At 37.9% G+C, this 19,033-nt stretch overlaps 1 protein-coding gene across 4 annotated transcripts in view; it reads left to right on the top strand.

The window, feature by feature from the left end:
* Nucleotides 1-19,033, top strand: part of LOC124861545 (nck-associated protein 5-like) — a 190,493-nt gene that overhangs the window by 131,028 nt on the left and 40,432 nt on the right. For all 4 annotated transcript variants that reach the window (XM_047355351.1, XM_047355350.1, XM_047355352.1 and 1 more), the window contains 2 exons: nt 10,384-10,477; nt 17,377-17,538. In XM_047355351.1, coding sequence (XP_047211307.1) covers nt 10,384-10,477; nt 17,377-17,538 — 256 coding nt within the window. The remainder of the gene's footprint in view (nt 1-10,383; nt 10,478-17,376; nt 17,539-19,033) is intronic.

Below are 19,033 nucleotides of genomic sequence, written 5' to 3'. Positions count from 1 at the left end.
GAAAAACTCATACGTGCACAATATATACTGAATATTAATTAAGGAAAGGAAGTAAAAAACAGGCTAACATACTTATAGCTTGACAGTCGAGCTGCAGTGGTGCCACCAAGGAGGTGCAAGAGGAGGACATTTGCTAGTTTTCCTATGGCCCCTTCTGGCCAGACAGTTATATATTTACTACATGGGTATATGAATAGGAGTAAATACATTTCAAGATATGTAAGTCAATACTTATTCAATTGTGGAGGAAGCAAACTGTCTAACAAACTATTAGCTTCACAGTCAAGCTGTGTTGGCACAATCTGTGGGGTGGGGGGTCATGGGAGCATTGGCCCACCCTTTAAATATGTTTGCCCCCCAACAAGCCCCTCCTGAGCAGACAGATTTACATACACATAATTTTTTTCTCAACAAAAGTTTAAGAAAGAAGAAGATAAGCTTTGTTAAGTTGTTATGTTTACATGTATGTTTAATCATTTATGCCTATAGAATGTTTTCTTAATCAGAGCAAAGCACTTTTGAAAGTCCATCACTTACCCACTGCCCCTCCGCCCGCCGCCCTTCAAGACACAACAGCAATAAAACTTGTTACATCTTGTTATAGCTCCCCTTTTTTGGTTTGCCATCCCAAAGATTATGATAAGTCCCAATCTTGGCATTCCCTGGAGCCCTATCAAGCTGGGATATGAAACTGAGCTAACACTGAAAGGCCAATGTTGGCATCATGTTACAAATGATGCACAAATTTGGATGGGAAGACTGCAAAATACATATTTTATATCAGTTTTTTAATCGCTGTTGTTTTGTTGAAGTTTTAGAAAGCCTTTGTGTCTGAGCCCTAAGCCACCATTGGGGTCTTCAACTGGGACATTGGCATTTGAGTCTTTTTAGCCCCTGCTGGTGATTTGATCAGTTTCAGTCATACTGAGTTTGTTTCATATTCTTTCTGCTGTTCAAAAGCAACATTCTGGTTGAAGTATTGCATATTTTCCGTTGATGTCAATCCCAAGACCCAAGTACACCAAACAATACGCATCACAGCAAAATTCCCAGTATGTCTCTGTATTTTTTGTATTTTGCCTATCTTATTACTTTGTGCTTGCATCCAACCATAATCACCCCGTCTTCTCCCTTCTTGACCATGCTTTGGAGACACTGAGGCGCAGGCTCCTGCTGTCAGCATGACTGAGGTTTCTCAATGGGATAGCTGTATATCTTTCTCCCATGTGGAACGCACATGGCTGTTAGTTACTGATGCGAAACTTTACGGGATGCTTCCGAGGACCAAAAGCTTCCTCGCTGCTAACAGCTTCCTTTGGCCAGACGTTTGCCAGAGGTTGAACACTGGGTACTTTAAATCCCCTGAAATGTCTGTCCTTAATGATTCTGAGAGGAATTGGACATACAAAATGTGATTTAATAATGTGTATTTGAAGCCCTTTGACATTAACAGGGCATCCTGTCCCTAAAATTGTGAAGAAAAATGACTATCAGAGCATACTAAATGCTGCTCCCTCCTGATCTGCATGTGTGACTTGTTGTTAAGGTTAAAGGTCTCTGGCAAGGGTCAGCAGTCACAAGGGCATGAATCTTTTGAAATGATACTCTGCAGTAACACCCATGACTGATGTGCATGACTTTTACAGCTCTGAAATGAACCAAACCTTTCACCGAACGCCTCCAGTTCAGCCTCCTCTGAGTTTGTTCCGCTCATTGATTTAGGTCATGTCTGAGCAAGGGTCTCCTGCATGTTTTGCTGCAAAACAGCTCTAAGAGGATAAGAGTGGCTTAGCTTTGGGTTAAGCTAGGCAATCAGCCGGTGGGCGTACAAAAGTGATTTGCTGGAAGGGAGTCAGTAAAGGCGAATGGAATATTTCTGTGCTGAAACGGACAGTTTGGTGAGTTTTGGTAAGAAGATTGCTGCGGTCAATGAAGCAGTCACGTGAGGTCGCCCCGATTGGTCTCCTTTCGGCCACACAACTAGGGTGATTGTTCTTCCTATCGTTCCCTGCTTTAGCAGATTGCATTTGTTCAGCTGTCAGATCTGATTAGAGGATTTTGTTTAACCTGAGCCTTTGACGGGAAGTGAAGCAAATTCAGGCTTCCTTCAGGAATTCGTGGGCAAAAACTCAAGAAACAAGCAAGTTCTTGGTCATAAATGGAAAATTCATGACTGAATCCAGAAAAACGATGCAGTGTAGCGGTTGCCAAGCAATGACGTGAGCATGCTGCAAAAAATAACTACACACTAACATAATTTTTCTGTTTTTCCATGTTTTGTAAAACGTATATGTTCCAGCTCACAAAACTAATTTGATGTAAATGCAAAAGTAACTGCTAATTTAATAAATAATGAATTAATTACTCAAATGGAGCTCAATTGGAGTTCAATTTCACTAGCCATACTCAGGTCTGATTACTAACAAACATGTGGAAATAAGAAATTAAATAGAGCATATATGACAACATGAAGTCTGCAAAATAATCTCAAAAAGCTCCACATTATGCTCTGATCTAAAGAAATTTAAGAATAGATGAGAAAAAAAGAAAATAAAGAGCACAAAGGCCCCGACACATATTTCCGAAAAAAACCATCTTGATGCTCCTCAGACTTTTTTGAAAAATACTGTTTGGACTAATGAGACAAAAGTATTTTTGCTTTTTGGTAGGTGTGTGCCCTATTACATTAACATACAACCAACCAGCATTTCAGAAAAGGTTTTTAGTACATTGTACCAACAGTCAAACATGGTGATGGTATTGCAATGGTCTGGTGGTTTCAGGACGTGGATTTCTTGTCATACTTGATGCAACCTCTGAATTGGCTCTAATTAAACAAAATAAAAGTTTTGAAGTGGTGTAGTCAAAGTCTGGAGTTTGTCGGACTGGAAAACCCTTCAGTTCAGCTGAATTAAAATAACACTTCAAAGAAGAGTCAGCCAGAAAACAACTCATTGCTATTGCAAAGACAAGCATTGGCCTACAGAGACCTACAATCTGTCTAGGCTTTCCTTGCACAGAAAGTGTTGATTTCCTTAAAGCCAAAGTCTATTTAGTCACCAGTGAAGAGGACTCCCACACACTCCAGCTGACAAAACAAGAGGGGATATCCCCATCCTGAGTCATCTCTCATTCATGCAAAGCCACCATCAAGACTCTAAAGGCTCGCTCGCCTCCTAGCGGGGGGCCCTCTTTCCTTAAGAGAGGGCTTAACATGGGACATATGGGAAAGTCTTTGCCTGCCAAGAACACTGTCCCTGCGATGCACAGACTCAGCATCGGATAATGACATGCCGGAAACACAGCGAGTAGAAAATGAGAGCAGAGGATTGGACTGGTCAACCTGGCCAACCTGGCCATGCTGTCGATTGAGCGGAAAGCACTCAGGCTTATATGATGACTACACTGGCCTATTTGTTTGCCCGGAGACCAACATTTCAACAGCAAGGACTAGGTCAGTGTGAGAGCAGAAAGCCTGTGCATATGGAGCTCAGGGATGTTTGTGCAGTTCTCCGGGCTTTCTTCAAAAGGAATGGAGGAGTTAAAAGTGGAGAAAAATTTAAAATGGGGTAAGCTTTGTCAACTTTTCAGGGAACATTCGGAGTACCTTTTTTGAGTTGGAATTTGCCCAAGAGCTGTTGGAATTTCCACTGTGGTTTTAGCAGAGGAAGGTCCAGGTGCCCAGTTGTGTTTCACATTAGTGTTCCCCTGCATTCAAGAAGAAGAATTTGGGTATGTTTCTTTGAAGATCACCATAGACCTCGCGGCTGAAATTGATCGGACCCTTAATTGTATTTCCTAAACTGCTGACGAATGTTTGAAATTCAGCTGGAGTGGCTCAGAGGTCAAAAGAGGGAGAATTAGCTTTCACCTCAACACGCGCTGTCCTTCGTCCTTTAGTTGCCCTCTTCTTCCCTCAGTGATGCACTCAATAATTCTTTGGCTCACAGTTTGTGATAAATCATCCTTCCACACTGAGAAAGACTCTTTTTTAACGTTAAGTAATACTCATGTCATGTGAGAATTATTTCTCATCCATCATAAGCATTTAGCACACTATGTTGTCCATGTAAATAAGGTTAAAAGGAGCTGGATTTACAGTAATGACAAATTGCAGAATTTATTTTCAGGGATGCTTTGCTGGGAGCCCGTCCAGTTTGGCACTTAAAGAGATTTACTGCTTTCAGAAGACAAACTCAAATTAATGTTTCTTCTTGTGTTTTACACTGAATTTGCATCAAATTTAAACATGCATTCATGTAAATTCAATTGAATTCACAATCCTTCACATATTTTCGAGTGTCAGGTTCACTTGTTACCCAAAAACATTTTTCTGGGTTTCTTATCAAGTGACAAAATCAATTATAATATGCTATTAGTTGTCCTGCTAACTTCCTGTAAGACTTGTAACACTTGTAACAGTTTGCACTGCATATTGCCAAAAGTCAAGCTTATACAGAGGTGGTCTAACCGATGATCAAATCTGAAAGTTCATAATCTGTTTGATGACTTTGTCTACTGGAGGTTAGATTAAAATACTTTTAGAATCTTGAATAGACCAGATTGTTTTACATTATTGCGGTCCTAATTAAACCCATCCCTTCACTGCACGACCTCAACTTATAGTTTTTGTTAAAACTATTAAATGGTTTCCTTTCATATAAAAATACTGAAGAAAATACAAAGTCAGTTTTTTCAGTGTCTCCTTCCCATCACCATCGCATCTGAACTTCAAAGTCCCCGTAGGTGCTCTCTACTGGCCATCACAAACTAGTCCACAGAGATGTCACACATCTGTGCCTTAAGTGAGGGGGAACTCTGGAGGCAGTATGAAAAATGAAGCAGGTCTTTTAGAAACAGGAGCTCTTTAAGGTGTGAAGGAATGCCACAATCTTTTAAAACAGGATCACAATGCCCACACCATTTTTTCCCACAACCTACCCTGTTCAGCATTTGGAAGCTGGCAGTCCGAAGCTTCAAAGAGTTTCCTCTCACCCTGCAACTTATTAACTTGAAGGTCACCGAAGATGTTTGCCTGCAGGTAGTGGGGCATATGGGGGCTACACACATTTCAGTCACTTAGTTTCACATTCATTGCCACTCTGGTGTGTGAGGGTTTTTTTCTTGCAGTATAATACTCAGTCTGACTCCATCTGTTGGCTGGCTTAATGATATTTCCACTCATCTCACTTTCCTTTCAGCAGCCCTCTTTTACACATTAATCATGCACCTGTCTCACATTACTCCTTTTGGCAATTTTCATCTTAATTTCAGCAAATCCGAACAGCCAAAATATTAAACGTTGTGGAAAATGAGCTCTAAAAAAGTACCAATTGTACCAGGCTAGACTATAAGAAGAAGACATAAAGAAGAAGAATTAAAAGTTGCATCCGTAAAAGAATTGGTAACCTTTACATAGCACCAAAAGGAACAAACTATAGCTTTATCTGTGGGTGGTCCCCTTCCTATATACCCTCAGTCCAAGCACTATTCCTACTTGCAGTAGTGATCAGTCCTTGAGGGTCCTGGGGTCAGTGTCTTGGTCCTTAAAAGCAAGGTATGTCTAGGTCTTCCTTGCTCTTTATGTTGTACTGATTAAGGCCAGTATTTAAAGTTAGGATAATCTGCCACCAGCTCTGCCTGCCTGGCTCTTTGACCATTCAGTCAGCAGCTAGAGGCCTGATTACTGCAGGCTTTATGGCTCAGCCTGGACAGATGGTGGGCATATAGCTATGTCCTGCCTGCCTTCGCTCATTTCACCCACTAACACACATCCAGTGTCCACCATTGTTAAACAAAACATTTACACATTTCCCTAAACTCAGCTGCAGGCAAATTGTTCTTACGTCCTTTTAATTTTCATCCCAAACTAGGTTAACTAGCAGATAACGGTTAGCTACTTCACCTAAAAACCACAGTTATAGTCAACCTTTATATTTATGTATATATTTTTAATTATTTAATTTAGTAGTTTTTTAAATTTTTGACCAAGTCAGTTTATTAACACTTGAACTGATTCTAGCTTAATCCTTTATAAATCTAGGCCAGTTAGCTTAGTCACGAAGAGCTCACCTTTCATCAAAAGTAAATTTGACAACACTTTTTTTTTTCATTTAATTAAAATTTTCGGGTGGCTGTACCATAGCAGCCTTTGGTTGGCTAACTCACCTAAAAATAATTTTCATCAAAATAGGCTTTCCTAAAAATGTTTTATGAAGAGCATGGTGCTGGTGGTATAGGGGTTAGCGCACAACCACATATAGAGGCTATAGTCCTCGAAGCGGCCGTCCCGGATTCGAGACCCGGACCCGGTGACCTTTTCTGAATCTTTGCCCCTCCTTCCTGTCTGTCTACCATCAAAAATAAAGGCCTCTGGTGCTGAAAAAATTCTTTAAAAAAAAAGTTTTATTAATTTATTTTAACTTTTTCTTTTTTGACTGACGTAGATTAGTAATTTAGCATTTATTTTTGTATTGTATTTATTATTTCTTGCCAAGCTAACTAACTACGAACAGTTGCAATCATAACATTTTCTAAGGTTTTTGTTTTTTCATTATTTGATTTTCTAACTAACTGCTGATGGTTAGTAAAGTGAGTAAAATCACACAATTTCAGTCAAAGTTAACTTACACTGATTTTTATTTATTTAGTTTCACCAATTAATATAAGTTGGTGCGATTCAGCCTTTTTTTAATATGATTTTTTTGGCTAAGCTAACTAGCTACTTGTGGCTGGCAAAGTTGCTCGCTGCAGAGTTCACTTCAAAGCTGCTTTTATCCCAAGTAAAGCTAACTGCACCTTAATGGTGAGCCAAGTAAACCAACTAAAGTACACAGTTCCCCATTTTAATTTTAATATCATTTTATTTTTTACTTAGCTACGTTTTCAATAGTAGGCTAGTGTCATTCTCTTTCTCTGAAGTTGCTATTGTTAGTATTTTTATCTAAGCTAAGCTAACTAGTTGCTACTTTTTAGCCTGTAGCACACAATTTACATTAAAGCTGTTATGTTAATTCTTTTTATCTTTTATATTCTATTTCATATTGTTTATCTGGTTTATGAAATCTTGAGCTTGATTCGGGGTCATTATCCCACTTGTAATTTTTTATTCTCTGCTAAGCTAAATGGATGATTAGCAAAGTCACATATAAATGTTTTTGCTGTTTTTCTAGCTGAAGAAAATTTGGACAGTCTTAAAATTTTAATGGATTTTTGTGAAACGTTAGCTCAACATTTATAGTTTCATAAACAGTTACATAAAAGTTCACTCATATTTTGTGTACTAAAGCGAATACAGCAAGTGGCTGACAATAGTTGTTTGGTGAGTTTGGGCAAGTTGTTTGTTTTATTATTATTACTTAAAACAAATATTTTTAATCACAATGTTTTTATTTACTGTATTTTCTTGGGTTTCCATAAAAGGTGCCAAATATATTGCTAAATATATTTTGACTTCTGTGACATTTTTTATCAGAAAAAAACATTAACTGAAGATATATATGTGTAAATTTAACATTTTAGGGTTTACTTCAATATTTAGCAAGTTTAATTATAGGTATCTGTACAGAACAAAGGTCACTTTAAGGTTTTCTATCTTATTGTAAAATGTCAACTCATGAACCCCTTTCTTAAGAACTTCTTTTAACTTTAATCCACTTTAATCCACACATTGGCCATGAATTGCACAATTTGGGGCTTTAGCAATGTCGGAAAATAGAGCTAAAATCATTAGCCTTGTCATGAGCCTGTTGAATAATTAAGAAACATCCAAAAAAGGACCAATTAAGATGACTTTATTTTGCTCAAAAGGTTTCTTCTACAATAGCTGCTTAAGAGTCATCCTGTCATCCCTGTTTAAATGTCCCTAGCTTTATCATACAGAGATGATCTGATGTTGTGATGGTTGGCAGCTGAACCTTACGTCTGTTTTGCATGCAGCCTGCAGTGTGAGCAGCAGATTGTTTTTGAACTGATCAGGCCTTGAAGCTCAAGGTTACTCGCTTCGCTTTTACCGCTGTGATAACACCTAATTTGAAGCCATCAACAGCCGCGTATTTTTTGCACTTCCAAAAAAATAAATAAAAATAGTACAGTGAGCTGTGAAGTGGAGCATGTGCTTGGGAGCTCTCCCTGCATGGCAAAAAAGGCAGTAGTTGGGGTTCAGTCTGAAACAAAGTCCTGTTCTCTGTTTTAATTGTTGCCATGTGTGAGTTTGTGTGGGTACACCTCTGAGAATATAAAGGAAAAACTACCTACTGAGGGATGCACTGATCCATTTCAAACAACAAACGTCTTATAGAGGTTGTACAGTGCTCTCATTTCAGATGATTTCAGCCAGACCTTAGACTCTATTTATCCTTTGAATCTGCTGACACTTTCATCATCACATCATATCAGCCATTGAATTTCCATTATAAAGAAAACGATGCAACTTTTTTAAGCTAATTCAAAAGCCACAAAAGATTAAAATCTTTAGCAAAACATATTCAAAATCAATTATCCACACTGCAAAGAAATATCAACCGTAAGGAAAGTCAGAATGGATACGCATAAATGAGAGCTCTTGAAAACTAATCATCCCGAATGAAAATCAAAATTTGTTGACATTCTGGAGACTGTGTTCTGAGAATTTTGAAGAGTTACACAACAGGTGGGAAGAGCAGGGGGACTGAATTGACAGTGAAAAAACATTTCAAACATACAATGATTCTGGCCTTATTTATCTATATTTTAGTCAAAGGAGGGGATAAAAGTACACCCTGTTACACATGACCTTTAAAAATCCTGGCTAGCATCAGCAACATCATCATTTTCTGTATGACTTCTTTAGTCATTCTTTAGTCAGTTAGCTACATGCTAACTGGGGATTATAGAGAGTGATATGAAGCTCTTGGGTTTTTATTCTTTCTCTGTGCACTAGACGTGAATTTGCTGGTAGTCCACCACTGGGAAGATTGGAAAGTTTTAAATGACTTCATTGGTAAATACTCTTTAGAATGCTGAACTGTTCAGACATGGCCTTAACTTGTTAAGCCCTGAAAGGTTTTAGAGCAATTTCTGCCTGAGATATAGCAAAGTATAGGTCCACAGTTATAAAGTCTAAATGCAAACGTTTGGTACCTGTATAAAGGTAAGACATAAAAAAATATTTTTCAAGTGGAACCATTATTGTGTCTGATTTATTTGTGATTAAAGAAAGAACAAATGAAATTGTTCAAGCCTCGCCAAATAATGTTTTTCTAAATGAATATAGCAAAACACCATGAAAATCCTTTTGAAATCATTGGAGAGGCCCCAGGTTGTATTCATCCACATCTTGACTATAACTGCAGCAAATTTGGACTGAATCAGTTTGTTCCACAAAGGTTTTAGTGGGCAATGTACCAGCTGGGATTTCAGGCAAATTTTATCAAAATGTGCCAAAACTGTGCCAAATGTGCTTTTCATTTCACAAAAGGGAATCTGGTAAAATAAAAGTTCTGATTTCCATTGTAGGACTCCTTCTGCATTTAACATAGCCTTTGGTCATGACATTTACTCTATATATTATCAAAATGTACTATTGTGCACAGCATAAAATCAGTATAATGGAAAGAAATTGAAACAAAGTGTATCCTTTTATCTCCAACTGGAGGCATTTTATTGATAAAAAAGAGTTAACAGTAAAAATATTGTAATCAAATGTACAAAAACAATTATCAATAAAAACTATATAAACATATGTGCAAGAACAATTAGCAATAAAAACTAAATAAACAAACTTGGTGACCACAGGGATTTCTTGCATAAGACTAAATTCATCTAAATGACATGCTAAAAATGAAGTAGCATCTGACACTGACTTATAATAAGCTTAGGAACACAACAGTAACACTGTAATGACACATCTTGTTTTTTTTATATTCTCACCTTGAAGAAGGTGAGTTTTTTATAACATAATTAGGCACAAATAGAAATAATTGCTGATATCTTTCCATCCTGATATAGTGTTAAAACACACCTGCTACCTTCCCCATAAATTGAATAATCTTTCTTTGCTCCCCTGGTTTCTGACACAATAAGGTGTCCATGAAGGTCATTGCTGATGTCTTCACATCTCGGCAAGACATCAGTCAAAGTTAAAGTTAAAGCTACATAAAAGTACCAAGGCAAAAATCTGCCAAAAAAACAAGTGCATTTTGTATATTACCTGGGTGCTGCCTTCCCTCTTAAATCCTAAACAGCAACAGTGAACTTTGAATGATTTCAGTGACATGCAATAAAACATTTTTCTTCCCTTTTCCACGCAAGCATTGTATAAAAGCGCCAGTCAAACGAATTGCATATTTTTCTTAATCTCCTCACTGTGTGGACTTAACCTGACTGTACGTGTTCTGTTTGCAGGATGGAAGAGACGGTGCGGTCGCTGCTGCAGAATCAGGGCGGCGTCCTGGAGCAGACAGCTTTGGACACGGTGGACATCATGAAGGCCTACAAGGTTTGTGGTTGTATTTACAGATATGCCAGGAATCACTCTGAACCCAGTGTTTATATCTCACTCCTCATATTGTTTTGTTTTTTTCTCTCAGAGAGTCAAATGTTCAACCAAACATCTGACTGAGCCAGGGTCATAAACTTTGATTACTTACCGTGTTGTGAAAGCAAAAATATCTGCAGAGATTCAGCCCTTTAGCAACAATATGATATGATGCATATGGTGCCTTGCAAAAGTACCCGGCCCCCTTGAACTGGTCAACCTCTTGCCACATTTCAGGCTTCAAATATAAAGATATACATTTCTAATTTTTTGTGAAGAATCAACAACAAGTGGGACACAATCGTGAAGTGGAATGAAATTTATTGGATGTATCAAATTTTTTAACAAATAAAAAACTGAAAAGTGGGGTGTGAAATATTATTCGGCCACCTCCCGTTAATACTTTGTAGCGCCACCCTTTGCTGCAATTACATCTGCAAGTCGCTTGGGGTATGTCTCTATCGGTTTTGCACATCGAGAGACTGAAATTCTTGCCCATTCTTCCTTGAAAAACAGCTCAAGCTCAGTGAGGTTGGATGGAGAGCGTTCGTGAACAGCAGTCTTCAGCTCTTTCCACAGATTCTCGATTCAGGTCTGGACTTTGACTTGGCCATTCCAACACCTGGATACGTTTATTTGTGAACCATTCCATTGTAGATTTGGCTTTATGTTTTGGATCATTGTCTTGTTGGAAGATAAATATGGGGTAAGAACGCTGTCAAAAACAACGTGTATGTAAAGACGGAAATGTGTGCACATTAGTCAATAGTTGTGCATAAGTAAAATCCAAAAGAGGTATTGTATATTTTTTCTATAAAAATACAAAATAAAATGTTACAACTTCAAGAAATTACAAACACAAAGTTCAAGTTTACAGTTGTGGTTTATTCTTTATGAATATGCTATAACGTTTGTGAATACGAGTTCTTTTCTATGAGAATACGAATTTACATCAGCGACTTGGTGTCACGTGATCTCAGGCTCAGAATATAGTGGGTGGAGTTATACAATGATGTACAGTAGGTGGCAGTATGCACCTCTGAATTTGTTGCGAACCGCCAGCAGAAGAAGAGAAGAAGAAGAAGCAGCACTAGCGCCAAAAGGACAGACCAAGAAACTACGGTACAAAGCCAGGTAATGTTAAAAAGTTTATATATGTCTTAATGGCGTTAATATATGCTCTTGGTCCGTCATCTTGGCGCTAGTGCTAGTGCTGCTGCTTCTTCTTCACTTCTTCTGCTGGCGGTTCGCAACAAATTCAGAGGTGCATACTGCCACCTACTGTACATCATTGCATAACTCCACCCACTATATTCTGAGCCTGAGATCACGTGACACCAAGTCACTGATGTAAATTCGTATTCTCATAGAAAAGAAATCGTATTCACAAACTGTTATAGCATATTCATAAAGAATAAACCACAACTGTAAACTTGAACTTTGTGTTTGTAATTTCTTGAAGTTGTAACATTTTATTTTTGTATTCTTATAGAGAAAATATATTTTTACTTATGCAAAACTATTGACTAATATGCACACATTTCCGTATTTACATACACGTTCTTTTTGACAGCGTTCTTACCCCATAGATAAATCTCTGTCCCAGTTTCAGGTCTCTTGCAGACTCCAACAGGTTTTCTTCCAGAATGGTCCTGTATTTGGCCCCATCCATCTTCCCATCAATTTTGACCATCATCACTGTCCCTGCTGACAAAAAGCAGGCCCAAACCATGATGCTGCCACCACCATGTTTGACAGTGGGGATGGTCTGTTCAGGGTGATGAGCTGTGTTGCTTTTACTCCAAACATATTGTTTTGTATTGTGGCCAAACAGTTTGATTTTGTTTTCATCTGACCAGAGCACCTTCTACCACATGTTTGGTGTGTCTCCCAGGTCGCTTGTGGCAAACTTTAAATGAGACTTTTTATGGATATCTTTGAGAAATGGCTTTCTTCTTGCCACTCTTCCATAAAGGCCAGATTTGTGCAGTGTACGACTGATTGTTGTCCTATGGACAGACTCTCTCACCTCAGCTGTAGATCTCTGCAGTTCATCCAGAGTGATCATGGGGTGATCATCCAGTATCTCGGACCTGCCTGGTGTGTTCCTTGGTCTTCATGATGCTCTCTGCGCTTTGAACAGAACCCTGAGACTATCACAGAACATGTGCATTTAAATGGAAACTTGATTACACACAGGTGGATTCTATTTATCATCATCAGTCATTTGGGACAACATTGGATCATTCAGAGATCCTCACTGAACCTCTGGAGTGAGTTTGCTGCACTGAAAGTAAAGGGGCCGAATAATATTGCACGTCCCACTTTTCAGTTATTTATTTGTTAAAAAAGTTTGATACATCCAATAAATTTCATTCCACTTCACGATTGTGTCCCACTTGTTGTTGATTCTTCACAAAACATTTGCATTTTATATCTTTATGTTTGAAGCCTGAAATGTGGCAAGAGGTTGACCAGTTCAAGGGGGCCGAATACTTTTGCAAGGCACCGTATTTAAAGGAGCTGAACATTTCCTTTCATATAGGCTAAAATAAGGATTTGTCAATTATATAATTTTTTCATGGTGTACTGAAAACCAAAAACAAAACATTTTAAAAGTTCCAAAGGGTTCCATTAAAATAAAAAAATTTTGTAAAACCATTAAATATGTTAAAAGTTGACTCTTCCTCTTGATTTTCCTTCCTAACTTCCTAACCAGCTCTGCGCTGGTGGCAACAAGATTCTGCAGTACAATCCTTAGGAACAGACAGCCCTGTATTCGGTCACACACCTGAGCACCTGGTTCCCTGATTGTGTGGCAATTGTGTTGCCACCAGTGCAGAGCATGCTTATTTTTGACATGGGGTATGTATGAGGTCATCTTGGTTGGGTTAGGTTTACTTTAACTGAACCTCTCATGTTGAATTTCTTGATGATCCAGGAAAATGGTTTTTCACTAGCAGTTTCCTAAGTGCAAATTTTGCTGCCACCAATGCAGGGCATGAAAAGTTACCATGAATAAAGTCAACAATTTATTTTGTTGCATAAACTTGCATACATTGATGTTGCTGTTGAAAAACAATTCTATACACAAAAATGCTATATCTATTAAACATTTAAAGGTAATAAAATAATCATTTTGCATCCTATTGTGCAGTTAGTAAGCAAACTTTACTCCTGTGCTCAAACTGTCGGAGAGAATAAACATGGGCAGCAGTTATTCTGTTCCCAGCTGCTGTTTAACTCCAGCTTTGCCGGGATGTATTCCTGCCGCCGCTGCACTCTGTGTATTCAGCAGACAAACTCAATAACTGTAAAGGGCAGCATGAGGAACAGCGTGCCCTCCCTTTTCCCATCCACGCTTTGACTCAGTGGGGATTATTACCAAGGCCTCTGACGCCGTCAAGACGAGCTGACCGTTCTTCGGTGAACAAAAGACAAAATAAAGCTGCGGCTATAAAGTATCGCTTCGAATCCGAGCTGCTGATGAAATCGAACAAGATTGAAAACCTAATATGTGTTCGTGTTTGGATGAGATTGAATCAAGCTGAAAACAAAGTGCTGTGAAGGGGATTCCCATTAAGAGGGAGCAGCATTTGGATACAAAGAACCTGTGGCACAGCCATCCATCAGTGCTGCAAAGCCTGATTTTGCTTTTCTACAACACATTAACCAAAGGTATCAGACAGCCATTTGTTGAAGCTCAGACAGGGATGACAAGTATAACTCATAGGCCACCTACCAGCTCTTGAACTAACTAAGTAAAGGGTTCAAAAAGTGTAAAAAGGCTGCAAGTATTTCATATTCATAGTAAATGTTGCATTATTGGTATTTATTTTAATTAAAAGTTTTAGAGTTGAGCTGCAGCTTTGTTTTACCGACATTTCATGCTCAAAGGCAAATCACACATATTGCATTATGAATTCAAATGGTATAATAAAAGATAAAAAACAATATTTCCTTTATTTACTATATTTGTTATCCATGAGTCTGTAAAATGCTTATATAACTTGAAACAAAAACCCTTGAACTCAGGGATTGGATGGATGCTTAAGAATTAAACAACCAATAACTGCTTTCAAAGCATTAAAATGCAAATGAACAGTGTTGAAAATGAAAAGTGGAAATATATTCCCTCTTTTAAGCTCCAGGCTATTCTTATACCTTTTGCCTAAAAAACACCCTTACATTTAGCTCCAAAGCAACAAAATACAAAACTCAACAACCTTTTGGCCCCTTAAGACAACAGATACCTTTGAAAATTAATTGAAAGTAAAAACAAAGTGCCAAGGTACCCTTCATTTACATCGCAATTATTAGAACTTTAAATAGTGAAGGACAAATTAAACTCAACCAAAACTAGAACTGCAGGCAGTTATGAAAGGGTTCCAAGCCATCCCCAGCAAGTCCGTCAGTGGCCCTGCCCCTCCTTGCACACCATGTCCGATTAGAAAACAGCCATACCAGAACAAATGTAGGTGGCCCAAGGAAGAAGATAAAGTTTGAATAGCACCTTGTTGTGTTAGCCCTACCACTAGACAGTGAGCATTACCTTAGTTCATATTTTGGCGTAATGACGGACCCCTCACAGAAGTCAATATTACTATCAAGCTGTCATGGATTCCTTTTGCTTAAATAAGTTTTTATTGTCATCTGTGTTAGAAAGAAAAATAAATGGAGAATACCAAATTCAACCTTTTTAGGTTTAGATCAGCAGCATACAGAGCTCAGGCACACAGATTTCTAAGACAGACAGAGAAAATGTGAGAACTTAAACAAAATGTGAATGAAGAACCTTACTTCATAATCAGACAAAGTTTTTCCAATCATGCTCTTGTCCAACCAGAATTAGTTCTTTCTAAAATGATTATATTGGTTTGGAGCTGAACCGAAAAATAATGATGATAACGTTTTTGCTAATACGTTTCTAAAAGTGTACTTGCATATTGTTGGGAAACTTTTTTGTTCCTTCAGACTTGTTCTGACCCTCCTAGTCCAAGTGGCTAGTTTTATTCATAAATAAATTTTCTTTACCAATATGTTGTCCAACCTGCATAGAGAATCGCTGCTGATTTGTTATATTCTGCCTAAATCAATCAATCAATCAATCTATCTATCTATCTATCTATCTATCTATCTATCTATCTATCTATCTATCTATCTATCTATCTATCTATCTATCTATCTATCTATCTATCTATCTATCTATCTATCTATCTATCTATCTATCTATCTATCTATCTATCTATCTATCTATCTATCTATCTATCTATCTATCTATCTATCTATCTATCTATCTATCTATCTATCTATCTATCTATCTATCTATCTATCTATCTATCTATCTATCTATCTATCTATCTATCTATCTATCTATCTATCTATCTATCTATCTATCTATCTATCTATCTATCTATCTATCTATCTATCTATCTATCTATCTATCTATCTATCTATCTATCTATCTATCTATCTATCTATCTATCTATCTATCTATCTATCTATCTATCTATCTATCTATCTATCTATCTATCTATCTATCTATCTATCTATCTATCTATCTATCTATCTATCTATCTATCTATCTATCTATCTATCTATCTATCTATCTATCTATCATCTAGGAGGAGCCTATAGAAATTAGATGATTCATTTACAGAGGGACAACTACATTTTATTGAACTGACCAACAACCTGCAACACATTCTGGTGACATTCATAAAATACAGAAATGTCCACGTGTGCATCCAAAGTTGCTTTGGCACCACCTGTGTTCATTTCTTTAAAGGGTACCGGCGTTGCAGCTATTTGTTTCCACTGCTTTATTTTTATAGGGAATCAATCAGCGGATTCAGGCTGCAGAGAAGAAAAACACGAACAATCTCTTGACTAGTTCTGCAACGTCTCTATTTTCTTCCTTGGAATACGTTTGGTGCTCAGCAGTCATTCAGAGCCAAATTAGAAGCTAATTACCAGCAGTTATTAATGATCAGAGACCATAGGAAGCTGGAAGATAAAGAAATAAATAGTAAGAGGCAGTGAAAGACAGCCGGAGATGAGACAGAGAGAGGGTGAATAGGAATAGGATCGGGTCCCCAGAACGAAGACCAAAGAAACCTGAAGGTCACCAAAAGCTGGAGAAAAATGATTAGGGATTATGGGATGTTATGGAGCTCTGTTGTGGAAGCTGCTGTCCCGTCTGCCCATCTGATCCTCTCACATTCTCCATCCCCCTGACCCGTGCCTTTTACGTTCCAGTTCCAGTTCCATTTTTTTTTTTTTTTTATCTTTGTCTTAGCTCTGTTTTAAAGGATCCCCTCCCATCTGCTTGAGTTTTTGGACAAGTTCTTGCTTTTCTTTTTTCTGCTCTAATATCATGTTACAGAGTTCCAATGCACTCTTAAAAAGTATGAAAAAGTATGAAATTTGATTTCAGTATTTTCCAGATCTTAATAAGTGTGGGAAAAAAAACTAATGGAATTATGGAAGGGGTGTTGCATAGTGGTAGAGCGGGTGCCCATTATACAGAGGCTATAGTTCTTGTAAAGCTGTCCTGGGTTTAATTCCCCATTCTGAATGTATTCCACCCTTCTGTTTTGCCCATTTCCTGTCTGATTATTGTCAATAAAGGCCACTAGAACCACAAATAAATCTTTAAAAAAATATGGAAAAATAACTTTGTTTCTGTTTTTCTTTGTTTCCTTCCTTCCTTCCTTTTTCCCATCCTTGATTTCTTCCTTTCTCCCATATAGTCCATATAGGCCATTTATAAAACATATAGAAATATCTGCCAGATATTTGTAGTAAATTTTTGTATTTTATATTTCTGGAGAAAATGTAAAGGAACCCTTTTTTTGCAGGATAAACTCTCAGAAGAAGTGCAGAAAGTGCACGAAGGCCCTGCAGAGAATGATATTCCACTGGCGACTACAGCGGAGCTGGACGGCCAACGTGATGGCAGCCAAGAACAGGAAGACAAAGACAAAACCAAGTCCCTTCTGGAGCACCTCAAGGCACTGGAGGTAGGTTTTTTACTCATCATCAAAGAACCTCCCCCCTCTATCTGCCTCACTACCCCTGTCCATCCTTTCCTAGCCAGACAGTGTGCCACTTGTGTTTAAAAGCATGACAGCTCACCACATCCTGCAGTCCTGTGCGTTTGGAGAGAGCAGAGTCATTCTGCGAGATGTGCCGCCAGGCCCCGCGGGCTGCACTCCAGCTTCAGTTTGTTTATCCCTGCGCTCAGGGATTTGAGCGCCTTGAGCCGCTGCATGATCGCAAGTGCAGCCAGAGTGATCCAAGCAGACTGTTTCCTAAGGAAGCCAATGGACACACATCCTTAAGATCTTTTCAGCAATTAAAGGTCTTAGAGTTAATCAAATTAGGCCTCTGGTTGTGCAGATTTCTCCCTAAATGGCTTAACCTTAGTTTGGAATGATTAAATTAGATCATCCAAAGAGAAACCTCTTTTCTTGCTAATTTAATGTTTTGAAACTTTACCATAAGCACAGAACAGAGGCAGATAATTGGACGCTGTTTCTCCTCAGTGGGTTACCTTCTGAGCTTGGCTGGATTTTGGCCACCGATCCTGTAATCCATCTGCGCAGCACGTTCCTTAAGCATTACGTTTTTAACGGCTTTATCAAAACTTACCTGCCATTTTTATTCCACTCGGCCGTGCGGGGTGATGGATGCACCGGCGACTGAAGCAGGAGGAACAAAACAGAGGCAATACATCATTGAGCCATATTGTGCATAAGCTCGCCTGACACTAAGTAAGCAGCGCTCGGCTCCTATTCCCCACAGCTCCACTGATGCTGCTCATTAGCTTGACAGACACGCGCCGTGGACTACAAGTGAAGAAACCCAGATCTGGGGGAGAAATGGATGTTGGTCACTTTCTGTGATCTGGAGAATGTTTGTTACCCAATAAACCAGCAATATGATCATATATTTACCACCTAAATGACTTAACGGTACAGATTTGTTAATCTCTCCGCATTTTACATTCAGATTCCACATAAAATGTTGATTACTCTTTCTATAATTTTTAATTGATTTTGCATTTTTCCCCAATTAACATAATATGTTTGTACCATTTAATAGAGTAATAGAAATTCTGAAGCTAGGTGTAATCTCTGAGCCACAAAACAAAGATAAAGCCCAACCTTTATTGGGAAATGCATACAAAATGTTTCAATACATAAAGAATATGGTACTAGACAATTAAAATATTTGTTTAAATCAAATGTGTTAAATCAAACTATTTTTAATTCAGTTTAATTGGAAGAATTTCATTTTCAAACTTTAATTCTCCAGAAATATCTACATTTTGTTATGAGATTCTAAATTTTGTTATAAACTTTTAATATATATATATATTTTACATAGAAAAATTAAAATAATAATAAGTTAATAAAATCTTCTATAGTTTTTATTAAAATTTGATTAAATAAAAAGTTTTAAACCAATACAAAAGAGGAATAAGGACATGGTTTTCTTTTTAAAACAATTTCT

The sequence above is a fragment of the Girardinichthys multiradiatus genome, chromosome 24 (genome assembly GCF_021462225.1).
Source record: "Girardinichthys multiradiatus isolate DD_20200921_A chromosome 24, DD_fGirMul_XY1, whole genome shotgun sequence".
NCBI classification, from domain to species: domain Eukaryota; kingdom Metazoa; phylum Chordata; class Actinopteri; order Cyprinodontiformes; family Goodeidae; genus Girardinichthys; species Girardinichthys multiradiatus.
Note: the sequence above shows the minus strand (reverse complement) of the source record. Positions and strands in the feature narration are given on the sequence as shown.